The 27733-nt window shown below is 39.8% G+C and overlaps 1 protein-coding gene across 3 annotated transcripts in view; it reads right to left on the bottom strand.

The window, feature by feature from the left end:
* The window catches only part of TRANK1 (tetratricopeptide repeat and ankyrin repeat containing 1), a 55473-nt gene that overhangs the window by 10200 nt on the left and 17540 nt on the right, over nt 1-27733 (bottom strand). For 2 of the 3 annotated variants that reach the window (XM_082044201.1, XM_082044202.1), the window contains exons 7-21: nt 27095-27178; nt 23793-23931; nt 23079-23210; nt 20824-20991; nt 18041-18199; nt 17423-17674; nt 16387-16563; nt 12015-14882; nt 11227-11426; nt 10613-10750; nt 9142-9282; nt 8304-8460; nt 7055-7143; nt 2717-2820; nt 450-582 (exon numbers count right to left, since the gene is read on the bottom strand). In XM_082044201.1, coding sequence (XP_081900327.1) covers nt 450-582; nt 2717-2820; nt 7055-7143; nt 8304-8460; nt 9142-9282; nt 10613-10750; nt 11227-11426; nt 12015-14882; nt 16387-16563; nt 17423-17674; nt 18041-18199; nt 20824-20991; nt 23079-23210; nt 23793-23931; nt 27095-27178 — 4941 coding nt within the window. Of the gene's footprint in view, nt 1-449; nt 583-2716; nt 2821-7054; nt 7144-8303; nt 8461-9141; nt 9283-10612; nt 10751-11226; nt 11427-12014; nt 14883-16386; nt 16564-17422; nt 17675-18040; nt 18200-20823; nt 20992-22512; nt 22586-23078; nt 23211-23792; nt 23932-27094; nt 27179-27733 lie in introns of those variants that run through there. The other variant, XM_082044203.1, reaches the window with a different exon arrangement.

Here is a 27733-nt window from a genome sequence, read left to right on the forward strand (position 1 = left end):
GCACTGCAAATAAAAAATGTTAAACATCCTCATATGCTTAGAAAATTGTTAGTACATTACTTAATCCTTGCAAGTGTCAAGGTTCCATTTAGATGCCTGTAATCAGTGAAGTTTCAGTATCAGAGTATTGAATGAAGTAACAGCTTAATTTTAATTAAATGAGTCATTAATTAATTTTTGACTGTAAAGCAAAAATGACTGATGGTGACATTTGAGGAAAGACAAAGAAATAAACCTAGACTGCATAACTGCATCATTATCCCCTTCATCCTCTTCTGGCTACTCTGTGACAAATGCTTCCTCTTAAATGGCCCAGCTTAAAGGGCTGGTTTAGTTCAGCTAGTACTATTTCAGAGAAAAATACTATTACCTTATGACTAATATGAGGGGAAAAATAGCTGTAGGAAAAGGAAAGTGACAAGGAGAGGACAGTTTAGAGGATTTAATACCTTTCCTAACTTTTTACACAATTCTGCACAAAGCCGGAGCTCCTTTGATTGAAACAGACATTTTAGTGATAGTATTGGTTCTCCACATTCCAAGTAAGTTTTAGCCAATGTCATATATTCCATCTGTTTTTCCCTGTAGAAAGTAGGAGAAAATAACAAATGACATCCAAATTAAGTTTAGGATCACATGATCTGTCACTGAATCCAACCGACGCTGACATCCTGTGTTTTTCTTCATAAATAACCTTATGAGGTATTACCTTACAATTAGTCATATTTTGGGCTGACACTGTTCTGTCCAAAGTCTGTTCCAGAACCTCACTGCTCTGGCAGTAAAAAGTTGGGGTTTTTTTAATTTAAATTCTTAAACTAAACACACTAGTGTAGTTTTGTGATCCTTCTCCCTTCTAGCTTAACTTGCTCCTTCCTTTCCGGTATTTAGCCCCAATGCCATTAAAGACAACAATCCACTTTGTTCTCAGCCTTTGTTCTGTACAAATAAACAAGTCCAGCCTTTCTGACATCATCACAGCACGCCTATCTTCCTCCTAGACGTAGTCTGAATTCATCATTCCTGAGCCTGGAGAATCAGAACCATACAGAGAATTTCATATTATAGACCACACAGGAATCTTACTTATGCTTTGTACACCAGCATTAATAACTCTACTAAAAAAACCTGCCACTTTCACAGTTTCATTATTACATATGTTCCGTCAACTTAACGTGTCTTAATATATCCAATTTCTTCTCAAATTTTATCCAGTTGACAAGCAGTCCAGCTTACAGCCAACTGAAAAAAAAGATTTTTCAGTCCCATCAGCTACTTCTTTATGATCACAAAATTTTATGAGTAACCTTATACTTCTAGCCAGAGCCACTAATATAAAAAAGGTACTTAAAAAAGGTAAAATCTTGATTAAATCCTGTCATTTCTCCAGACCTCCCCCCTTCTCCCTTCAGTGTTAGCTTCCTCTGCTCTAGTCATTCCTTACTCACTCTAGTATCTCTGCTAGTTTTCAGCCTCCCCAGAATGAACAGGAATTAATTCACTTAGTTCTAAAGTCCTCCCCATGACATTTTATCTTATTTGAGACAAGTCCCAAACAGTTTTCCAGCCTCTTCAGGAAACTCCAAACTTCCTCCCCTGAGCTATTTTGCCCAGCTGACAGCATGAAGTAAATGAGTCATCTCAAAATCTGTCCCTTTAAAACTGCCCTTCGGTTCAGACCCAATTCTGCTTATTTAGTTTAGATTGATTCTAATACTAATTTCACCTCAGAGCACACTTTTTGTTAGTGGCTTTTCTCCCCAACTGTACAGCACCATTTCTTCTTCTTTAAGTGAATATACAGTGGGGTTTAACTGGAGTTCAGCACTGCTGATGCTGCACCTTGAATCCTGTGTTCAGTTTTGGGCCCCTCATCAGAAGAAGGACACTGAGGTGCTGGAGACAGTGCAGAGGAGGCGATGAAGCTGGTGAGGATTCTGAAGGACAAGTCTGATCAGGAGCAGTTGAAGGAACTGGGGCTGTTTAGTTTGGAGAAAAGGAGGCTGAGGGCAGACCTTATCGCTGTCTACAACTACCTGAAAAGAGGTTGTAGCATGGAGGGTGTTGGTCTCATCTCCCAAGTAGCAAGTGATAGGATGACAGGAAATGGCCTCAATTTGTGCCAGGGGAGATTTAGATTTGATACTGTGAAAAAATTCTTCACGGAAAGGGTTGTCAGGCATTGGGACAGGCTGCCCAGGGGGGTGGTGGAGTTACCACTCCTGCAGGTGTTTAAAAGACATATAGACAAGGTTCTTAGGGACATGGTTTAGTGCTAGAGTTAGGTTAGGTTATGGTTGGACTCGATGATCCCGAGGGTCTCTTCCTGCTGAAATGATTCTATGATTCTATATGCTCTTCTATCTATACCTAAGAATATAAAGCCTCTTGAGGTAACACACATACTGTTGCTTTTCTCTCACATAACCAGTGAACCCTTTCAAAGACCACATGTGGTTTTGACAGCCCATGGTGTACAACTGCTTTCACTACTCCCCAAAGGGAGCAGTGCCCCAGATCCTGCTGGAGCTGTGCCAGACTTCCCAACTTCTTAAATCTTTTGCCACCCCCAGACAAAGACATGAAGATGTATCACCCATGTGGTTCTCTGATGTCTCCAGTCCAGTTCCACAACTGTGGTGGGAATCTCTCCCTACACACACACATGAGGTCTGGTGCTGCAGAATGACACTTGCTCCTTTGCATTTACACTTACCTGGGGCTGCTTTTCTTTGAGTGTACCTTGAGAACAGCATCGTGTGCCAGGGCCAGTTTTGACTTCTCAGCTGCTCCTCCCTTTTGGTAACATTTGGCTGCCACCTGAAGTGAAATCACACACAGTATTCACAAATGTGCACCCAGCCCATGGCTTATCACATAAAAGCAATACTTAATTTTACAGTCACTGTAATGGAAAACAGAAAGACTGGCAGGGTGCCTGGAAGAAGGAAAAGGTAAAACATTACAATGGTTTTTTAGGACAAAAAGAAAAGCTTTGAAGTCAGTCCACATGTGTCTAGCACAATTAGAATTTTAATTACAATGTTTTTACATGGAAGTAGTGAAAGCAAAATTCCTGCTACACTGATGGAACAAATAGCACATGCAATTTGAATGATGGCCTAAACCATTAATTGATAAGTCACCAGGCATCTACCACATAAATTCTATTAATAAAAATGAGGAAAACCAATGTGTGCAAAGTTAAAACCTAAACACATGGAATATTTATTCATGCATTTACCATAACAGGCCCTTTCTGTGATAAGCTAAAGAGAAACAACAGGAGTCACTATGTTCCTAGCAAGGTTTGCTTCATTATCACCTCACTTATTCTGCAACACCATTATTATTTCTTTATTCTATCTACTAATTTAGTGTTTGCTTGTGTTCAGAAATTGCACTTTAGTAGCCATTCTTAGAACTGCCAAATTCACCAGACAATTTCTTCTTAATGTAGCAATGATAAGCAAAGATCAGGGTTATAAAGAAAGAAGAAGAGCAGATAATACAGCTAATACATTCCAGATTTCAAGATAAAATTCTTTCAGCTGTGTGGTTTTTATCTAAATACTTTTCTGTCTATTTAGAAAATTGCCTATTTTTTTTCAAGGGAAGATAAAGACTGTCTGTATAGTGGCAACTAATTATTTTGATTGTTGCGTTGTTCTAAATATCTATTTACCCTATAAAAATTATATGTTGCTGGCAACAAAAAATGGAAGCTTTCCTTCTTCATCATCAAAAAAGTATCCCAAAATTTTATTCATAGAATATCTCAAGTTGGAAGGGACTCATAAGGATCATCATGTTCAAATCCCTGCTTCTCCCAGGACTACCTAAAACTAAACCATTTGACTAGGTGCTCCTTGAACTATCAGGCTTGGTGCTGTGACCACTGCCCTAGGGAGCCTGTTCAGTGACTGACCACCCTTTCAGTGAAGAACCTTTTCCTAATATTTAATTTGAACTTCCTCTGACACAGTTTAATTCCATTTGCTCATGTCCTATTGCTGGTCACCCCTTCTGTTCCCCTCCTTGAGGAAGTTGTAGACTGCCATGAGGTCACCCCTCAGCCTTCTCCAAGCTCAACAAGCCAAGTGACCTCAGCTGCTCCTCATAAGTCATGCCTTTGAGACCTTTCACCATGGTGGTCACCCTCCTCTGTACCCTCTCTAATAGTCTGATGTCCTTACACTGAGGCACCCAAAAGTGCACACAGTGTTCCAGGTGAGGTTGCAGTGTAGAGTTGGGCAACCACCTCCCTCAACCAGCTGGCAATGCTGTGCTTGATGCACCCCGGGGCATGGTCGGCCCTTTTTGCTGCCAGGGCACACTAGTGGCTCATGTCCAACTTGCTATCAACCCAGACCCCCAGATCTCTTTCCACTGGGCTGCTCTCCAGCCTCTTGTGCCCCAATTTGTACCTATAACCAAGATTACCCTGCCCTAGGTGCAGAATCTGGTACTTGCTTTGGTTACATTTCATATGGTTAGTGATTGCCCAGATCTCTAGTCCATCCAGGTCTCTCTGTAAGTCTGCTCTACCCTCGACGGAGTCCACAGCCTCTCCTAGTTGAGTACTGTTGGCAAACTCACTTAATGTACACTCAATTCCTGTGTCCAGATCATTTATAAAAACATCAAAGAGCAGTGGCCCTAAAACTGAGCCCTGAGTAGGGAACCCCACTGGTGACTGGCCAACAGCCTCATATAACCCCATTCACTGTAACTCTTGAGCCTGACCCCTCACCTAACTGCTCACCCAACGTACTGTGGACATGTTTAGTTGTGTGCTGGACATTTTGTCTGGAAGGATACTGTGGAGACGTTATCAAAAGCTTTGCTAAAATCCAAAACCACCACATCTACTGGCTTCCCTTGGTCAACTATATGGGTGATCTTGTCATAAAAGGAAATTAAGTTTGTTAAGCAGGACTCTCCCCTTGTGAATCCATGCTGGCTGTGACCAATGACTGCATTGTCTCTCAGGTGATTTTCAGTAACTCCCAGAATAACCTTCTCCACAATTTTACCAGGCACTAAAGTGAGACTGACAGGTCTGTAATTACCAGGATCTTCCTTCTTACCCTTCTTGAAAATTGGGACATTTGCCAGCTTCCAGTCAACTGGGACCTCTACAGACTCCCAACACCACTGAAAAATAATGCAGAAGTCTTGCAATAAAATCGGCCAGCTCTTTCAGTACACTGGAATGAATCACATCGGGCCCCATAGACTTAGGCACATCCAGCTAGAGCAGGAAGTGTTAAATAAGTTCAAAGTTGGCTGGAAATGTGTCATCCCCCCAGTCACAGTCTTCCAACACAGGGCTCTGGGGTTCCAGGGCCCATAATCAGTGTTAAAGACAGAGGCGAAGAAGACATTAAAGGTCTCTGCTTTGTCTATGTCCCAGTTGGTGAGATGACTGACCTCATCAGCTAATGGACTGATGTTATCTCTGATCCTCCTTTCATTGTTAAAAAAATCCCTTTTTGTTGTCCTTCACAGTGCTGGCAAGCTTGAATTCTAATCGAGCTTTGGCTGCACGAATTTTCTCCCTACAATGGCAAATGGCATCTCTGTTATTGTCCTGCGTTGCCTGTTCTTGCTTCCAATGTTCATACACTTTCTTTTTCTGCCTAAGTTCTAGAACAAGATCACTGGGTCAGCCAAGCCAGCTTTCTGCCCCACTTGCTTGACTTCTAACACTTTGGAATTGCCTGCTCCTACACTCTTAAGAGATGACTCTTAAAAAGTGACCAGTATTCATGGACCCCAAGACCTTCAAAGTAAGATTTCCAGGGGACTTGACTAACTGGCTTCTTCAGAAGCCCAAAGTCTGCTCTCCCCATATCCAGGGTTAAAGTTTTGCTGGCAGTCTTTCTCCTACCCTGTTTCCTCCAAAATAAGACCTATCCCGAAAATAAGCCCTAGCATGATTTTTCAGGATTTTTGAGGATGCTTGAAATATAAGCCTTACTCCAAAAATAAGCCCTAGTCACAGCTCTTTAAAAAGTCAATTTAAATAGTGTCCAGGCAGCAATCCATGTAAAAGACTAAGCATCTTTTGGAGCAAAAAATAGTATAAGACTCTGTCTTATTTTCAGGGAAACAGGGTATCACCAACAATCTGAAACAACTACTACATGGGCACTGTGACCAAGACAGCCAGCAATCACCACTTTGCCCATGAGTCCCTCTCTGTTTACAAACAACAAATCTAGATGGGCACCTGCACCAAGAAGTTATTTTCAACATGCCCCAGAAATTTCCTGGACTTTTTAATCTGTTCTATGATATTCCCAGTTTATGTCTGGGAAGTTAAAGTCACCCATAAGGACAAGGGCAGTTGATCTAGAGATTTCCCATAATTCCCTGTAGAATAATTGGTGGTGTTGTCCTGGCTGGGTTTTGCTTCCATCCCATTACCTGTCATCCCATATCTGGACTGCATTAACAATCAATTTAGGAAAGAAAAGACTGTAAAATCTCCATGTTCTTTAAATAGTAGGGGAACAAAATCATCATTTTGCTACTTTTTCTGCAGTTTTCTTAGTGCTCCCTTGGTTCTTACATGCTGCTCCTTAATGTGTATTTTGTATCCATCCCTAATTACTGTCAAAAAACAATATTAAAAGGCTCTGAGATCATCACCCAAATCAGTATACTTCCAAGAAATGTTTTCATTTTCCTAAAGTAATGTGTAATCGTCAAGCATGTGGTTTCGATTCACAAATTATGGTCAATTCCAGTTGTTGCTAATAATATTTTTTTTTAATAATCTTTCATTTGTGTGCATTAAAATGTTTTTTCCTCATTGGACTGCAAATTTATGAGTAGGGAATTGAAGATTACAGACCAAAGGCTTGCTCTCCCTGCTTACTTCTTGCAAGCTGTTTACAAGTAGTCTGTAGACACCTACACAACTACAAACCACAAAGTAAGATAAACTGCTACAGAGCAACTGAAGGTTTACAGATAATTATGCAAAGAAAAAGTAATATTTCAGAATAGACAAGAATCCTTATTTCAGATAAACAGACGTTCCTACCTCCCAGAACTGATGTTTAGCATAGTAGTCTCCCTGTGCAATCCATTCTTCTGGAGTTGAAGTTTTAGCAAACATGCTGTCATCTAACTCTAGAAGGTTGGGGTAATCATTTTATGTTAGAAACCATTTATCAAGTACCAAAAACTAAGCATTAACATCTCATAATGTTCCTAACTCTTTATGATTTGAGTTCACACCAGTAATGGTAACTATGAGTTAATACATTTTATCCCTCTCAATCAGCACTGAAAATCAACAAGCTTGGTTTGGTTTTGAAAGACCTTTAAAAATCATGCTTGTTTTTTAGACAAACCTTTGAGGAAATCCACTGTTTTTATAGAAACCGTATTCTTTCATTTGATAAAATGTTTTTAGCTGGGATGGCTTTCTGTCAACAGCCTTCATTACTGTGCAGGTGTGACGGATGCACTCCTCCTGTTTGAACTAACTAAACTTTGGTCCGAGCAGAAGCTCATCAAGGAGGCCTAACCCAAGTAAATCCTACTGTGTGAGGCTACCAGTGAGAACACAGCACCAAAACAAAAAAAAAAAAAAAAAACAGTTTGGCTGGAGACTGGTCTGATAAGCGGCTGAAACTCTATAAACACAGCAGAAAATGTGACTACAAATCAAGCACTCCACGCTATAAATATCTGCAGCCATCAGGGTCCGTTGAGCAATCCCTCCCACAGCGGCTGGCTGAGGAGCCGTGATCTCCCCGACAGTTGGGACATTTCTCAGGGTTAACCCTTGAGGCTGAGAAATTGCCCTTACCCGACACCAGGTATCAACGGGATGGTGACATTTTTTGCATGCATGTAACACGGAAGATATGTATAGTAAGCTTATGTGATAATCCTCATATCCCATACTAATTTTAAGTGTAGTAAATAGTATTGACTGCCAATCCGTCATGTAGGTATGTATTTTACATACCTAAATCTACTTGTTAGAATTCAATTAACTGCTAGATCAGATCTGAGTGATCTCTGACTCTTCTGCAACAGCAGGAAAACTTATACTAATGAATTAATAATGAAGTTATGTATTAACATATACAACTGATCTTTGGAGCCAAAAGAAATAAGACCCACTGAAATCAGTGGAAATTTGCAAGGGCAGTTATCAAGGCATACTGTTAGAGGGAACAAGGAATTTAACCAGCTTTATTACACAGCCTAAAAGCAAGAAAGCATAAGTAGGCTGTCCTGTCTGAAAGTCTTTTAAGAAAGTTTTAGGATAACTCTACCTTTCTTTTCATCTGCTTTGACAACCTGAACAAATTCTCTTTTAATGAAATACTTAAAAGCTGGGGCCCGTTTATCACTGTCTTCATCAAAGATCCAAAGATTTACTCTGGCTCTTGTAATGGCAGTATACAATTGCTTTAGTTCTCCATTCAGCATCTGAAGCAGAAGCGAAAAACAAAAAGCAACACACCAAAATAAAATAAAACACCAGATGAGCTAGATTGTTAGAAAGATACATACTTTGCAACTATAAGAAAACAGTGAACATATGCAGAATTAAAAATAAATAAGAAACTACCTTTAAGTAAGCAAATCTAAATATTAAATATGTGATTTTCAATTACATAAGCCATTATACAGCTAATTCGCATGTAACTATTGCTACAGCAAATCTAGCAGCTCCAGGTGTGATGGTCCATTTTCCTTCTAACCACTTGCACATACAATTATTCATTTTTTACAATACAATCCTGAAAATATCTGACTCACTGGATTCTAAAAAGTTTCCTTAATTTTAAGGTAGTGACACCGATCTGAAACCAGACTGAAGTAACAATAAATATCACCAAGCTGATTTGCTTTAACCACAGCTGTTCTGCAAATATACATAAAAGTCTATTACACGTAGTTTTTGTTCTCTTATCAAATTACATTTGCAAAAAACCTCTTATGTTTCAAAATCAAGATTATATTAATACAAATGTGAACAACCAAAAAGATAAAGTAAGCTCAATAAACATGGAACTAAAGTATCAAAGGATTTCTTCAAGTTAATTTCCCTACTTCTAAGACTTAAGAATTTAGTTTATCCTATTCCCAATGCCAAGAAAAACTCACCTTGTACATTTCTACACTAAAAGGAGTTCTTTTCTGCACACCAGTAGCATCCTCTAAAGGCACTTCGACTAACAATTTTCTTCCTACTTGCACATCTGAATCAGGAGTATAAGAAGAAATTATCTTCCATTCTTTGCTAGCCTAAAAAGTCATGAGAATGAGGTTTACTTGTAAGGAGCAACCACTACTATCCACATATGCAAAAGATAAGGTTCTACATTGTGACTGACCAATGCACCCCCCCAGCTGAAGAATGCTCAGAGGAGACAAGTGGAGATAAACAACAACAATCTCAGGGAAGAATTTACAGAATAACCATCAATTTTCACCAAGAAAGCTGAAGTTTATCTCTGCACTAGTTGGATTAGAGGGTAATCTTTGAGATACATGTCTGTAGCAGGCGGCCATCAAGCCAAATAAACAACTTGCTCTAAAATACCTAGTACAGAGCAATGTCCTCCTGAGCCACCGAGACCAACATGGGGGAAAGTGAATATATGGTACAGCAAAAAGTGAGCAACGAGCAAAACAAACCTGGAAGAGTACAATTGGCTTGAGCCAGCTTCAGACTGTGTATTACTTCCTGGGGACACCCAGCACCATGATGATGGAGCATATAGGGACTGCTAATAGAAATCACATTTGTATTGTGATTCTGCTGTATATGGCCACTGTTATATTATGCTTGTCTTGTGATTTCAGGATACTGCTGTATCACTCTGCTAAGGCTAAATCATATGCAACACCTAATGCATCAAATAAGTAAATTTGATATTAAACTTAAAAACCTCCTGGGGTGGACTATACATTTTCAGCTAAAAATCACATGAGAAACTGTTTTGAGGGCTAGAGGCAGAGGGTATCTGCAACAGAGACATTCACCCTGAATATTTAACTGCAGAACAGCTCAGTCATGGGCATTCCTCAGTCTCTGCAGGCATGTTCACTAGGGATGCTGCCTCGCTGGGGGAAGGAGGAGAGTTCACTGATGTTCAGCAACAACAGAGAAGCTGCTGTGGTCAATATCTCTTTGCAAGGAGCCTTGAGGACAACAGCCTTCCCAGGTCTGGAGTTACAGGAAACCCTGGAAAGACAAGGTCTCTCATTCTGTTTCATTTTGTTTGGGGCTAAGACATGACTTCAAGTCCATGAGCTAGCACACCAAAAGAATTGGCAAGATGTAAGCTAGCAAAGTAGTCTCAGTACGCAGCAGAAATGTGCATGTGCACATGCTTGCACTATTGTGTGAACCCCAAAGCTCTCCCTTAAATTGCAACAGCCAGTCTGAAGTAAAATGCAGCACAAGGGGAAGACAGTCTCAATTCATAAAGCTATTAGCCCTGTCTTCTACTGTGATGAAACCACCCATCTTCAGAGGAAACAGAGAATCCTTCCCCAGCTGGAAACCAATTAGACCACATGTCAAATCAAGACAAGGAAAAAATGCAGGAAATGCATAAGAATTAAATACCTCTGAGTCTGTGAAAAAGTTGTAAAGGAGTACATCATCAAATTCCAAGCCCTTTGCTTCATAAACTGTCAGTACAAGTGCTAGACTGAGTTCCTCAGGTATCTTCTCCTTTGCAGTTTCATTTGCCACTAATACCACCTGTCACAAAATACATTAATAAAAATAACATATATATTAGGAAGCTGGAAAAAATGGTAATAGCTGCATAGAGAAAGCATACAAACATGTCACGAAAATGCCAGAGCCTTCTCAAAACCAGGTAACATTTAACAAAGACATACCAGTACACTCTGCAAAAAAGGTCACAAAGCTGCCACTAGAAGACTGACAAATGCGTGGTATGTGCAGACAGTTGCAGATCTGGTGTAAGAAATTTTGGAGTTAGAAAGGGATGGGACAGGCAACACCTGATGCAAAAAAGAACAGAAAGAGCCAGACAAGTACTAAGAAGAACCAGAAACCAACTCAATAAAGATTTCTAAGTTTAAAAAGCACAATTTATCAGAGAGATAGAAGGGCTTCAAAAAGAAGGTTGTGGGCAGTCCGTATAAAATGTTGATTTACCAACAGCCTGAAAGAATCTGGAAAAAGCTGTATAAGTAAGAAAAGCAAACCTGATGTGCTCCAAATTCAATGGGTTGCGTTTTCCTTTTGTTGCCCCTGAGCAGAATTGCTAGGTCACTAACACTGCAGGACTCCAAGACCGTAGGTTTTGGCCCATCAAAGAGACCACAGTCCTTAGGAAGACGATCAAAAGATTCTGGGAAATAATGCTGAAGCAAATCAACCACTCCAGACGCTAAACGGAGAATACCTGTAATAAGCAGAATACAGATTTTAAATTTCAGTCTGTCCCGTACTCTCTCACAAACATACTCTTAAAGGATTTTTTTTAGAATTTTGAAATTAAGAAATAACATGGCAAAAAACACCAGTCAGAGAAGAAAAGCTGTAAGGTCCACTTCATATTTCTGCCATTTTGAATGCACCTTATTCTTGGGCGTAATAAAGATCAGAACAGATGTTACAAAGACTTAGCAGCATCCTCACAAAATGAAGGTCCTAAATGAGAAACAAGTAAGAAAAGCAGAAGTAGTGCACCAATGCTGCAAAGTCTAGCAATTTGGGATGGGACAACAGAAATGGTTATGATTAATCATATTTGTTAAGTTTTCCTTCAAATAAATACAGTCAAAGCATGAGTGTTCAAAAAAAGTTAGTTCTTGGTTTTCCAGTTCAGGTGTCAAAACACAGAATCTGCATGCCAGAAAAAGGTGACCATCTGATCTCTTAAAAAAACAAAAACAGGCTGCTTAAAGATGCTTTGCATTCACCAGTAGAAAACTTCAATCATTAGTGACATCTGCACAGGTTCAGATCATAAATAAATTTGTTACTCTACCTGAATGGGACCTGTAGTTCTGGTACAACTGATATATCCTTTTTGGCTTTCGAATACGCTGCTTCTTGCTCATGGAATTCTTGCTTGCATAATGAAACAGTGACCTCAAATCACTAAAACGAAAAGCAACTCCTTTCATTATGCTCTGGGCCGTGTCACCAGTTAGAAACATGGCATTAGGGTCATTGACACATTTCATTAGCAGTGCTAGCTCAGCTTGGGTGAAATCCTGTATCTCATCACCATAAAACTCATGGATGGACCATGGCAGCACCCTGAGCTTTGAGAGTCTTTGAGATAAATTATATAGCAAATCCTCTTCATCAAAGTAACCTCTCTGCGATCGTATCTGCTGATAAAGACAAAAGAGGCGATAAATTTCACTTCTGTCTTCTGTGAAGTTTGGTGATCTCTTTCGGCCTAGCTTTTTGTACTGCTCCTCAGTAAGTTTACCCCCAGAGCAACTGAGTGCCTCAAAAGAGCCTTTCAGAAATGACTTTATTTCTTTCCAAACCAGTGCTGGGTTGTACAAGCTTTTACCTTTTATCATTTTTGGCCATATTTCATTTGCAAATACATCGTAAGTCACAAAAGTCCGAGGATCACTTTCCCTAGAGTACCCATCTGCAGCTCTTTCATCATCATCGTGTTCTGCTTCAACATTACCTTCTTCATCTTCATCTTGCCAATTTGGTACCACCAAGTCTTCCTGAGGACTCCAACCCACAATGATTCTTTTAAGGCTTCCATCTTCATTTCTTGGAAAAAATGGATCAGGCATGGATGCATCCAGTAAAAGCAACAACTGCTTGGAGGTGACAAAGAGTGGAAAATTTTCATCTTTAATGTCCTGTAGCTTGTGAACATTTGGCTCCAGGGGCTTGAAGTGACTGGTTACCTTGGAAGACTTGCTAAGTTCAATAAAATTCTTCTGAACTTCTTGGCACAGGACAGGATTTTTTGTCACAAAGATCTGGTGCAGGTGCTCCAGCCTGTCAGATGCTTCTGCACCACACATTTGGTCATCACACAAATTCATTTCTGCACCACTTGTGCTTGCAGGAACCTTTTCATCCTCACTGTCCTCGTCTTGCTCATCGCTCACTTGCTCCTCACTGGAATCATCACTGTCTTGATTTAGTTCACTCTCTTCCTTCTGTAACTGAGCTTCTTCAATGCCACTGTACTGCCTTTGCTGCCATGTTTGCCTCTCCAGCAGAGGACCATTTGCCAAGGTGGATTTTTCCCAGTATGAATAGAATTTCTTCCAAAGCCTATACAAGCAGCAAGTCGTCTTCCCCGTCCCACTTCGTCCAATTAAAATTATTGGTTCCATGGGCTTTGGATTGAGGTCAATTACTGCATACTCCAACTCCCCGACTCGGAAGGGGTATTCAACAGAAGAATGTACATCATTTATAATGTTAAGTGCCATGTTAGTACTGAAGCTGTGAAATTTCATTATGTTGTATTCCAATTCTGCTGCACTAGCTGGAGGGAAATACTCAGGTATGGTATGTTCTTTTGATTTTTCTGCCTCTAGGTCTTCAATGTAACAACGTGGAACACGCTTCTGTGTTGTCACGTTGTGGTTCTGATGTCCTTCATTTATGCCCTTGAGCTTTTTCCTCAAGATGCAGGATAAACCACGATTGTAGGAAATACATATATTATCTAAGACACGGTTCAGCTTGCAGTGGTCGAGAACAATGGCCCAAATTCTGATTATTTCTGTGTAAACTCTACCTGATTTTTCTGGAAGACTTTCTGTCTGTTCTGCCTCCATAATCTTTTCTGCACTCTCACTGCAACGAGGAGAAAAGTCGATGGCAAGTTCCCATAGCATTCTCGCACCTTTGCCCAACTTCGCTTCATAAAGCTGGATATCAGCTTTCAAATGTTTCAGTGGCTTGTGAAGACCCCTAGTCCATTCCCCATTGCCAAGCTGCTTAATTGTCTTTATAGTTTTAGTTTTCAGATAATGAGGCACCGCTTTGCTGCCCAACGTCTTCAGCATTTCAGGAGTGCACTCTATTTCCCAGGTCATGTTATCGAACTCCTGCACATATGCCTCAATATCCAGAATCATCCCCTCCTCTTCCTCTGGTTCTTTCTTCTCTCCACTAGGCAGGTCCATACTAAATTCCCCTGCTCCCTTCTTTTTCTCCCAGTCATCCCCTTTTCCTTCAGGATAAGCTATGCTTCCAGAAGGTTGTGAGGACTCACTTCTTTCCTCCTCCAAATTAGTCTGGGCTGAAGATGGCTTTTGTACCAGAGGATGATCCTTTCTCAGGGTGTCACCCAGTTTCAATTGCTGAATTAAAGCTGTGATTGCCTGCACTAGACTTTCCCGCAGCGTTAACGGGCTATTTATTCTTTCTGTTTCCTGCTTTACCAATTGATCTTTCTTTGTCTTTACAGAACATGGGGCTTTTAAAACATTATGCAATGTGTTGCCAGATGGTGCCTTTAATGAGGATCCAGATGAAGAACGCCCTGTGCTCTTCGGCTGTGAAATCTCAGAGGCTGGAATGGGCTTAGATGTTTTAACTGACTGCCCTGCTATATCCTGCCGGTGCTTCTTCTTCTCCAATGTGGCATTATTCCAAGCAAGTAGCAGCGGGTCATTTTTTTTAATTCTATACCTCACATCTCTTCCCAATTTGTTTTTTATATTAAAGTTAACATCAAATTTTGCCAATGACTCCATTATTCTCTTAGCCTGTTTTGAAAATCCTCTCTGAAAAATAACATGCATCACTGTATTTCCATTCTCATCTTGTATGTTTGGATTAAGAAATGGAAAATCAGAAGGTCTTGAAGCAAAGCGATCAAGTAGATAGTTCAGGATGTTAAAACCAGTGTTATCTGAAAGAAAGAACACAAAAAATAATCACTTGCTTTACAAGGCTGCTTTGTAGGTCAACAATTTTTAATACCTTTTTTTTTCTTGCAGCTATTAAATTAAAATCAACTTGCTTTCAAAATAAAAAAAAAAAAATCTACATTTCATGCTTGTAAAATATGCTTATTTGAAATGGCTCAAAAGTGAGTTTTTCTAACATCCAGGAAAAACAATGCAATGGCAGCAAAGCTTTAAAAATCCTTAGTGCTGCAATTGTTCCTGCAGCATCAGTCAGTTTCATTCCTTTTTTAACCTCCAGGTGCAGACACATTTGTTCACCTTCCAACATCAGCCCCGGCTGCTACCCGGTGTGGGCTGGTGACTCGGGTCATGTGCACACGCAGCAGCTCTGGGTACCGCTCTGGGGTCATTTGCTTCATTTTAATATGCCATCCAGAAGTAATCTGCTGCAGATAACTTTGGTTTACTAAAGTAACCTGTGGCAAATACAAATTATTTCCAGATATCTGAGGTCCCTAGAACAATTTCCTACAAAAGAAGATTAGCGCAATAACTCCCCAGGAAAAAAACAAAACAAAACAAAACAAAAATATATATATACACTTTATGGCTTTCTGGATTTAATCCAGGTAATAGATGTGATTTAAACTAGATAATATATGTGCAACTTTTCTTTCCTAACTGTAAAATAGTGACACACCAAAATCATTGTGAAGAAATTCCACCTCAAAAAACTTTACATAGTGAAAAATACTTAAGATATTCTCACTGGACTTCATAATCTTCTGATTAAGATTTACTACTGGCAGTATTTATGCTTTTAATCTCTCTAAAGCTACTAAACTAAATGTGTGTACTTTAAAAATTAATAAATTCAGGATTTTTAACTATTTTAATTCTTCATCTCATTTTTTTTCCTTAATTTAAAATCAAACCTGGCTTGGGGCTTAATTTGATAGTTTATCTGAATTTCTTCATGTAAGCCCTACAGTCCTTTCACTCACTACTCCTCTGAACTAAACTTTGCTTGATTTACAGCTAAACAGAGAAACAGATTTCAGATGCCACTGCAGGATTTCCTTTGTTTCTTCCTAGATCCTTCCTGTTTGCTTCATTCCCACTCAGTACACATTTTACAGGGTTTCAAAGAGGAGCTCCCCTTTCTAAACCAGCTTGATTACACAAGCAGCATTACAGCTGCTTGATTCTCCCTGGTCAGCTGAGCTGCCATTAACTCTCCTCGCAGTCCCAGCCACTGCAACCAGAAAGCAGAACGCATCAGCTTAACAAAGACTGGTGTGTATCCTCTGACCTGCAAACTTTGGGGTCTGACACACAGTCAAACCCCCTGAGCTGCTGCTATCACATCAGTAAACAGCAGCAGAAGGGGCAGTGGGCTGGACAGGTAAGAAACGGGGACGTTTTCAACAGCTGCTGTGAAAACGAACGGTGCACTTCTGCTAGAGCCCTTTGTGACACCTCGGCCCAGGCAGACACAAGCCTTACCTCTATTACTTAAACAGATGGAAACTGCAGCATGCAAAGGGGTATCTCCTTGTGCAATAGAGACATTTCGAGGATCTGCACCTTTGGTCAGCAGCAAATATACCAGTTCAAAATACTTCTTTTTGAGGCATATTTTCAGCGGTATTTCCGAGTTGGTTCCAGTCCCATCTGGCAGAGCTGGTGTGAAGGATATGAAAATATCAAGGGTTAAATCCAATAGGTCAAATCTGCAAATTACACAAAATTCTAAACAGATGAAGGTACATGCTGACTGCTGAGCAGGTGACATTTTTTTTTGTCAGCTTTTTACATGCATCTGTTAAAGAGTTACTGACTAAGAAAATCTTCAGAATCTCCTCTGATCTCCAATTAAGTTGAGCAACCAGTTCTCCTGTTGTGATAGGAAGACAAAAAAGCGAGAACATGTCTTCTTCAAGTGAGTCAGTCACTGATTGAAACAAGAAGCCTTCTTGCACCTCTGGCACTCACAAGGTTGCAGCAGGACTGTGTGTCCATAATTTATAGCTAACATCAAGCTAAAAGATGAAATGAAAAATGCCAGAGTGATCCTAGGAACAAACCTCAAGTGAAACAAGAAAAACTATGATGTCTCCATTAGCTAAAAACGAAAGACATCTGCTTATGCCTTTGAAATCACTGAAACAGTCAATTACTTGTAACAACAGGCTGAACCCTGGCTTACAGTTTCTATGAAGATAATATTGTGGCTGAAGACAGAGAAATTAAAAAAACAAACTACAAGCAAAGAAGTAACAATAATCTTTGGCCTTCTATCTTTTACCGACCCTGACAGCCCAATTTCATTTGAAAAACATCTTCCATCCCACACAGCCTTACTAACTTCCCCGTATCACACACAGCGGATGCAGCCAATCGACTACACTCCAACAAGCTCCTGCAGTTAGACACAGCCACAAAAAAATATATGTTGGTATTTCTGAAACAATGTTGCTCCAAACATGCCAAATAAAATGTCTGATCTGTGATAACACATCAATATTGCACGTTTTTTCACCTCCTCGTTCAATCAAGCATCTTATGAGGTGCACTTGCTCATCCGATTTGTCACACTGCTGGATAATGTTGCCAATGTCAACATCAGTAAGACTGCAGTTTTTGAAGAGTCCTCCACCAGACTGCTCTTCCCCATTGGCTTTCCCTGTTAGCAGCAGCAAAACTTTAGGCCACATCTGCTTCTCCAGTAACTGTTTTATGAAGCTGTTAGCACAGTCATGGGAGATGTTGCAAATCATCCCTTCAGGAATTTCTGCAAGACAGGCAAGACAACACAACTCACTCAAACCACACAATAAAATCAATCTCATTGTAAACTGATTTCAGTATAATGAGCTTCATTAAGCTGAAAGTACACTTGCATCTTTTTGTCCTGATGCTGACAGCCAAATACGTTTGAACATTTTGATTCATCATACTGAAATTTTGTGCATATTCTGGTGGTTCTAAGTGCAAAACACAACAGTAAAAGTAAGTAAAAGTGCACTGTTTGAGTAATATCAGTTGCAGAAGCAGGGAAGGGGAGGAAGGGCAAGAGACCAAAAACTGTATGTTAGCATCAAACACATTTTTCACAGCAATTGAGTTTTGTGAAGGGGAGAATGGGAACTCGCTGTACCTTTCACAGAAGACAGCTGTTTCACAAATTGCTTCACTGCATCTTCCTTCAAAACATTTTTATGATGTGCTCCATTTTCAAGCTTGTAGAACTGGACAAACTGTTCAATAACATCCAAGAAAGAATCTGTATCAGCTATGGCTCTGCTTTCATTGCCCCCTGCAAAACATTACAGAAATTGAAAAATCCAGTTCCTTGCTGTCGTGTTTTCAGGGCTCTGAGAAATGTGTTGTGCCAGGTTAAAATCAGATGGCTGAAACTCTTACTGTCAAAAACAGTCCTGTGATGGACTTCATATCCCAAAGGGTATTTGACACACTCATCAAATATACTCCTTACCATAATACACTGGGTTGAAAATGGTAATAGTCCACAGGCTGACCTGCTGATCTGCATGCAGGCAGAACACTGCTGCTTTGCAGTGATACCACTGTTCAGAATTTTTTAAGTAGATGACTAAAACCAGTTATGTTTTCAGCTTAATCAGGTGTCCTGAGCTTGTGTGATTCCTCAGTGTCATTTAGGAAATACAGCCATAAAATGATGTGTCCTCTTAAAAAACAAAACAAGATACACACACACCAAAATCACAGCTACAAGTTTAAGAGATATGTAGGTAACAGGCAACGGCAGATTTTAGATTATGTCCTAATAAATGCCCTTAAATGACAACTGAAAGACTTGGCCTGATTTTCCAAAAGGCTCTGAGGAGTACGTCAAAGACCAAACAAAACTGTAGCTTTATGCCTTAGGACAAAGGGACAGACAACATTGGTCATCTTTCTAGCAGCCAGGATTAACCTTAGACTGTCACCTGTAAAGCCATGTCTTAGTCTCCAGCCTCTCATTTTGCACTAAACCTAGAAAACTCTTGGGGGCTGTGCACTGGCAAAAGAAAAATTGACTACAAAAGACAGAATGAGCTACCTGGAAGAGCAACCACAGCAATTACCACCACAGGGGAATTGGTGTTAACCTCCTAAATGAGAACCACTGGGCTAAGACCTTCTCCAGCGCAGAGCAGGAGATCTCTACAGTAAAGAAAGGGGAACTGTGGGAATGTGCTTGCCAGGAGCCATAAGATGGAAGTACAATGAAACTTGTTGCTTTCCAGCAAACTTCTATGCAATACAGACATGAAACTGGCTTTTTGCCAAGATTGATTTGCCTGTGCAGTCTTTTTCTCCATCTGTACTTTGAGATTTGCATGACACAAGCAAGTCCTGGTTTGAAAAAGTTATGCTTTGGGCTAATACAGTAATAATGCTAATACAGGTGTTACCTTAAAGTTCTGGTTGGTTAGTGCCACAGAAAACAAGCAGATCAGGCACCAAACCATCTCAGACTGTACTGAAGAAAAGTTTTCAAGATGAACAATGTCCATGCTTCGGACTTGATTTTAAACAGCAGTCTACACTACAGCTCGAAAGGATAAGCTGCAGGATCTACCTCCTCAGTTTCTGAACCTCAGAGTCCTACAGGAACATCCTGCCTGACCGGCCAGTCCCTCAGTTCTCATGTGGATACCCCAAAGAGCTTATCCAAGTGGCCTCCTACAACTGGATCCTCCCCTCAAAATGTCTGTGGCCCACCAGTCTTTTTCAGAGCTGGGATGTAAACAGCAACCAAGAAAGTGCATCCCACAGGGGGTCCTGAGTGTAGACAGCTCCCCACCTCCTGCCCCAGCTCTTATCTCTCTGACCTCGCTGCAGGACAGGCAGCTCAGGCTTGCTCCATTCCTCAGGGCAGATAAGAAACTATATAAGGGGTAGCCAGTCTCGATACTGTCACGCTGGGGGAGAACTGTACAATTTGTGTGCTTTCCCATTCTCATTTATTGGAGTGGAAGAGGAAATTGCCATTATTTGGGCAATCACACTTGACACACTAGTTTCCAGAATGGAAACTTATAAAAAAACCCCAGACAAGTCAGAATCCTTTTCAGCATTAACAGGCTATTATAAAAAAGCAGACTGGAATTTCACATTAGCACTGGGACAATTAAGATTTGTGTCTTTCTGTATGACAACAGGTCCTTTGCAAACTGTCCACAGATATTGTTAATAATTTTTAAAACGCACTTCGAAGTTTCCTCATACTTCCAGAGTGCAACTCCATTTTAGCTCCCCTTCTCTGCTTATTAAAAGCTCTTGTAGTTTTAGTCTGATAGTCTGCTCAGCTACTCTTTTCCCAAATGTGCAGAGGTTAAAATTTTCCAAGTCATACAGGAGCTTTAGCTGCATATCACTGACAAAGATCAAAGGCTAGAACTTTGTGAATAAAGATCTCTCACTAAAATGTTATTTTGCTTTTAAAAGTGTCAGCAACTTCTCACTCACATTATCATCATTTCAGAGCTTCTTTTTTGTCAATATTTTCTCTTATTAAAAGCACTTTAAATATGTCACCAACGCTTTAACAAAATGTTTCATTTTCCAAACACTAAAGTGAAGGTAAAAGGTTAAAACTGAAAAAGCATCAAAAAGAAGCAGTTTCTATGATGGGGGAACATCATATCAAGTGTGAGGAAAATAAACAGAGGCTTATAGTAACTTAAAACAACTTCTAGTTACTTATTAGATGATATACTAAGACCATCAGTTGGACAGCATGCACCTTCAGGCAAGTAAAAGATGTTCATCATTGACTGATAGGAGATCGGGGTGACAACTCATAGGAAGAGTTACATAAAAAGCACATACTACTACCGACTACAAATAAAAAAATTTTGTATCTAAAGGTTATCATTTCAAAACAGGAAGAGCACACAGACCATGTAGTACCTGTCTGTTTCTCAGTGGAAGTACGTTTCTCAATGTGATTGTTGACTGCTTTTACAGCATCGAAGTTTTTGTTCTTTTTCAAGATATCTATGACGTATCTTGACCGTGCATCTGGAACAGTGGGGTCAACCCCAAAATTCAGGAGCATGATCACATCTTCTGTTTGGCCTAAAACATTACATGAAAAAAATATGAGAGGAAGAATAATTTTTATTGTTCGAGTATTTTTTTTTGCCTTTTTCCATTTCTTTTGTTTGTATTGTTAACTTCCTAGCACAATTTCTAGCATAATTTTAATTGAAAAAATAAATCTCATTTTTTCCAGTGTCATAAGAATGACATATTGTCAAGTATTTTTCCCCAAAAGAAACCCCTTCAAAAAAAATTAAAACTCTGTGTTTATTATTAATAATTGGGAAATGCGAGCACAGAAACACAAAGTGAGTGAGTGCCTCATGAGCATCTCACTAGCCAGAGGAATTATATGGAATTCACCTCCTCCCTTATGTCTCAACCCTGTTCTCCAGGCTCTAAGAAAACTGCTCTGTAAATAAAGAAAAATTCAAAAGAAGGGATTTTGCTACTGTTTGGAAGGTGACTCAATAAACCAGAATATTTCACATATTTAGGCATGAATATAAACAGCTAGGCATTGAGTTTCATTCCATTGAACATAAACCACATGATTTTCTTGGTAATAAGCCTTATAACAAAGACGTCTAGTTTGACTAATGGTAGGTACCATTACTTTCAACAGAATACTATTCTCTATAGCATTTCACAAGTATTACAGATAAACACCATAAATATAGTGGTGATTTAAAGCCTTGACACAGTATCTAATACTCTGGAAGATGACATGCTCCCTTCATAGTATGTCACACTGCACTACCAGGGGAAACTCTGCAGCCCTGCAAGCACCTGCCTATGCTCCTCTTGCCTCAAAGAGGCATATTTGCTATAAGCCACGTCCTCAGAACAGCCGGGAGAGTGCAGGAGCACCAGATCACCAAGTCATGGAGAAGAAGACTGAGCGACAGTGAGCAAATAAGTGTTGGACCATGACACTTCCCCAGGCACACCACCACAGCACATGGCCTCTGCTACTGCATGTGCCAAAGGCAAAAATCTAGATGAGGGAAAAATGATGCAGACTAACACAAAGGCCTTGCTTTGTTTCTATAAGACTGACCATTCAAGCTATTTTAGGGACTGGTTTTGTTAACAGATGGGTGCAAGGGTTTATTTCTATATATGTTTACAAGTATACTCTAAATATAAATATAATAAATATACTATAATATACTAAAACATACTATACTCTAATACATTGTATATATAATATATATTATGTATAATACAGGGTATTTCAGAAAGATGGACCCCATTTCAAACCAGTGGGATTTCAAACTGGGTCCATCTTTTTGAAATGCCCTGTATATAAATATAAAGAAATAAACTTTAATAAATTAATACATATAAAAATATTTATTCAGTATATAATATACATGTACTATATAAATACAAAAATAAACTTTAATAAAGATATATATGGACTATTCTGGAAAATACAGGAGTCATTTAGCAACAGATGGAACTGCTGTAAAAGACACGTTATACCTTTCCAGAAAATGAAATTATTTAGATATAAGTTGTGTGCGTTTCTTTCATACTATTAACAAGACCCACCAGAATGTCATTGCATTTAATGACCTGGAAGTCTGGTGTTATCTTGGCATTGATGTTTATTTCCTGTTGCCACCTAGTGGGCAGAGTAAAAAATACAAGAAGAAACTCCAGGCTAAATTAACATAAATCCCACAGAAAACACGAAGGAAAGCATTTCATTTTCCTCCTCTGACAAGGCACACTTCTACTTAGGTTTTAAATCTTCATCTATTTCAAAGAACAGGATAGGTCTCCAGGTCGTCTAATATGATTTTAAGGGCACAACAAACTTTAAAAGGTAACTTCTATGATTCTAGAAACTGCAGCATAGTTGTGGGAAAATCATAACCAGTCAAACCAAAGAGCAAAGAAAATGGGCATAATTGGAGTTTTAAAAGGGAGTTGTTGAAATGTTTAAATACTAGTTACCATTATAAAGTCAACATTCAGATAAAAGGACTTTCTTATTTTCTTCCCTAGCATGGAACAGGAAGCACTGGGGTCTGAATTTTTCTTCCATTATTCATTTCTCCATACGAAAACAAACCACCACACACATACACACACACAAAAATAATTGTATTTACTGCGTTTCTGGGAATATCCACTGGAAGATGCCACAATATGCAGGAGGGTGCATCCCTCTCTGTCTTGCTGGTTGATCCTATCCTTCAAGTCTGGCCTCTGAGTCAGTAACCACCTGAAGAGATGGTTCTTTCCTGAGATGATAAAAGAACCCCACTTGTTATACATGGTAAACAAAGATACAGCAGAAACAGATCCTGGAGTGGCAAGATGCATCTGTATGAGACCTTTTCTTGAAGATGAGTAGTAGGAGAGTGAATAAAAATGTGAAAGAAACCGCAGTAAGAGCCAGCTGCATTGTGGGAGACAGGACGCTACATTCTCACTGACTCGCAGCAAGTGCAAATCTGAGGTTGACTCACGACTCTTTGGTACATACAGAAACTGTTGCTCCACACTGGGGTGCCAGGAAGAAATACTGTATTCTTGTCAAAGCTGAAACATTCAGGTTATGAAAGACCCACATCAATCACACTTTTGCTTCAAGCCATGGAAGAGGACAAACATATTAGGCTTGTACCACTATCAGGCAGAGATGATCAGACAGACTGTTTACAGCATTTCCACAATAGTGCCTTATTGACACGTGCAAGGTTATACCTAGATGATCTGATCTCATTAGTCTAAAAAAAAATAATAAACAGTTAAAAAGCTGTAGCTGTCAGTTCTCTGATGAAGGCCACTGTTGTTTTATTTTAGCTGCAGATGTCACTCACTTGCTTTGATACACAGTCTGATAACAGCATGAAGTAGATACACTCCAATGGTTTCAACTTTCGCCCCCATGGAAATTAGCCACTTGACTAACTCCGCTACTTCTTGCATCTTCTCACCGTGACCATACAACTCAGAAGTCTGATAACAAAGAGAACAACACATTATTTTACATACACAAGGCATTTCTTTTTTAATTCTATTTCCATGGTTTTTACAACAAGAAGCAGCGGAACAATAACAATCAATTCATATTCCACTGTAAAATGAAACACCTATTACACCTTAAACAATTCAAGTAGAAGGTCAAAACAAATACTCCCAAGAGACATTTATCTTAAATGAATCTTGTCCTGCTCTGAAGAACACTGAACTGGAAGTCTCTTTTATAATAATTTCTATATTTCTTCTCTGTAATTGACTGAAACTTTCTTCCTTATACTTCTCTACATAAGTGTTACTGTATCTCAGTGCAAATATTGCTGTAACCAGATACTGTGCTTTTAAGCTTGGATGAGGCAGCTTACACAGGCAGTTACTCCAAAGCAAGAAATGGCTGGAGAAATACTTGAAACTGGGAAAAGAGAGTTAGAGACTGGGGGAAGGAGGTTTAAGGAACTCAGGTAACCAGTCCTTCTACAGCTCAGGAACCCCATGGACAGAGAACAGGGCAAAGCCCTACTCTCATCCAGCTCAGGAAGCATCTAGCATCAATAAGAGAACAATGATAATATGATTGCTCATGCAAAGACAAGGTGTTAAGCCTAGGGAGACAGCTTTTTGGGCAGAAAAATTCCTAGAAGGTGATCTGATAAAAGTCTGGAATTTTCAAGGAAGTTTACAGACCAAGATTGAAAGCACACAGCAGCCTGAGCAGAAGGTAGCTGAACTGAAAAAGGATTTTCCAGCAAGGACTTAATGAACAAGAATCACAGTCTATAAGGGCTACAGCAATATGGGGAACTCTGGAGGTGGGCAGAGGAAGCTCAGATGGAAATTGAGACAATATGCCAGAAGGATCAGGACATGAGGGGGTGCTCGGAAACAGCGTTCAGACATAATTTCTCCATTTCTGCCAGTCATATTTTTAAATAGCAGTCTTCACACATGCTTTCAACATCCGCAAATGAACCTTTTTTTCTAACACCTCATGCCAAATTTTGACTGGCAAGAATTAGTGTTTGTGCACAGTTACAAAATCAAAATAGAACAAATTACAGGCAGTATGTAATGGCAGCAGGGGAACTTCAAGTTGACAGAAAGCCACATTTTCTAATTTTTGCAGAAGAGTAGCAGTGCTTAGAGATTCTTCATCTTGACTTTTTCAGTCTTTCACATGTACAACAACCCACTAGATTAGCCAAGACTGGTAGGGCCAATTCCACAACAAAGGGCGTACTATTTTGCAAAGGCGATCCACTTTTACCCTTCTCTAGCAATGAGGCATTTTGATTGGCTTGCCTAGGAAGGAGGACTTTTTGCTAAGACACCTTACATGTGTCCTCTGCTGCACTGCCATGCTTTAGTGTCAGTGTGAGGAGCACATTCACAGCCCTTGCAGGACTGCTATGGTGTTGTGCCTCAGGCCGGGGTACTACAAAGAGCTGCAAACCACAGCAGCTGCAAGGGGCACCTTTGCTTGGGAGCTGCTTTAATCCCAGGCACTGATGCCTTGTGCTGGAAAGAGTGCAGAGGAGGGCAATGAAGCTGATGAGGGGCCTGGAGCACAAGTCTGATGAGGAGCAGTTGAGGGAACTCAGGCTGTTTAGCCTGGAGAAAAGGAGGCTGAGGAGAGACCTTATCGCTGTCTACAACTACCTGAAAGGAGGTTGTAGCATGGAGGGTGTTGGTCTCTTCTCCCAAGTAGAAAGTGATAGGATGACAGGAAATGGCCTCAAGTTGTGCCAGGGGAGGTTTAGATTGGATATTAGGAAAAAAATTCTTCATGGAAAGGGTTGTCAGGCATTGGAAGAGGCTGCCCAGGCAAGTGGTGGAGTCACCATCCCTGGAGGTATTTAAAAGGCATATAGACGAGGTTCTTAGGGACATGGTTTAGTGCTAGAGTTAGGTTAGATTATGGTTGGACTTGATAATTCTGAGGGTCTCTTCCAGCTGAAATGATCCTATGATTCTATATATTTTAAAAATAGGTTATATACAGCAGAACTATAATTAACTTCTACACACAAAGAAATGGAAAAATAAAACAAAAAAAAAATGCATAGAGAGGAATTTTTTAATGGTCCATAAGAAAGGCTTTACATAAGTACAGCTGAAATAGGTTGGACATCTGCTGTGTGATAACATACATGCATTGTGAGATGCCTTTAGAAAACTGGTATGTCACTGCTATGGACAGTGGCTGCTCCTGAGTGGCAGAGCTGATGAACTCCCAGCAGCTCCTGGCTCATCGCTGGCCTCCAGCTACACCCTGGCTCCCAAGGGGCCAGAAGCAATGGCTGTGCACACCCTTCATGCATCCAAAGTGTTTTGGTGGGATATCCATGCACAAAAGCAGGAGTGAGCAGCAGCAAGCCCTACAAGGCCACCTAGGTCACACAAAGTTGTGGGCAGAGACTAATGCGGCAGAACACGAGGAATTACAAGCTAAAGAAAAGAGCAAGTTTCAGAAGAGCAACATAAAGATCAAATTCTGCGATCTGCAAATGACAATCTCAGTAAAAGGTATTAGGAATTGTGGTTACTCAGTCTGTGACTACGCTTCCATCCTGACAAAATCCTCAAAGTCATGTGGAATGTGTCAAAGCCTCTAGGGAGAAAGTTTAGCAGTTGTTGACGAGGTATAAAGCAATCTACCATAAATTTGGGGTGTCGAAGGAAGGGAAAATTCCAACCCTGCACCCAGCTCAACTCCCTGTAATCATACTCAGTTCAGAGACAGACTAGCAAAGTATAAAAATACCCTATCTCACGTATATCATATGTTCTCCTTGTTGGAAAACATATCCAACTTAACTGATGTCAGGCGTTTTTCAGCATTAAATTGTCAGGTTAGAAGTGTGACATGAATAGCTTGCTGTACTTGAGAGAAAGATGTCTTCTTTTGATCAAATTACAGGAAATATTAAGTTACATATAGAAATCATGCAAATTAAAGATTTTTTTAATTTTCAGGTGAAAAGGGACAAAATAGATGATTTTACATAATCATACAAAGCCCATATATTATTTTCCATTTTATTTTTCTTATATCTGTTTTAGACTTGCCCACAAGACAGAAAATCTCTCACTAAAGTGAACAGGAAGAAAAGAAATAGACAAAATTTAAAGGATGCTACTTTACCTCAAAGAGATTCTTCAGGGATAACTGGTTGACTCTGAGATTGGTGGGCAACTCTTTCTTCTCAGACAACAACAACAGACAAGACTGAAAAAAACCCAAACAAACAACAAGAAAATTAGTGATCTTAAAAGCATACTTAGAGACTTTGTTTTTCATTCCCTCACAAGATCTTGTAGGAAAGCAAATGAGAGCTAACAACATTTCAGATCTTTTTTTTAAGATCATAACAGATCACTGTATCTCCTTTTTCATTTTTCAACTGAATTAATGTAATACACGGTAGACTGTGGGAACCTGTGGCCGATGAAAGTTTCCTCAGAAAGCAAACAAACCAACCAACCAAACATGTAGAAAGGTCAGGCCCTAAAAGTCCCTCCAATACACCTTTGCAGTGACCTTTTGCTTTAGGAATGGACCTTTACATTAATGGAGATGAGACTCCCCAGCTACACCAACATCCTGAGCAGAAAGCAAGAACTGCATACTTTATCTTCTTCTGTTTTCCCAGTATCCCTAAAAACTTTACCTTGCTCCTTGAAAACCCACCTAGCTTCACCAGTGGACAAGGGAAGAAATGTGGATGTCATGTACCTGGACTTCTGTAAGGCCTTCAATACAGTCATCCACAACATTCTTAAC

Source organism: Streptopelia decaocto, assembly GCF_964273445.1.
Source record: "Streptopelia decaocto genome assembly, chromosome: 2".
Lineage (NCBI taxonomy): Eukaryota > Metazoa > Chordata > Aves > Columbiformes > Columbidae > Streptopelia > Streptopelia decaocto.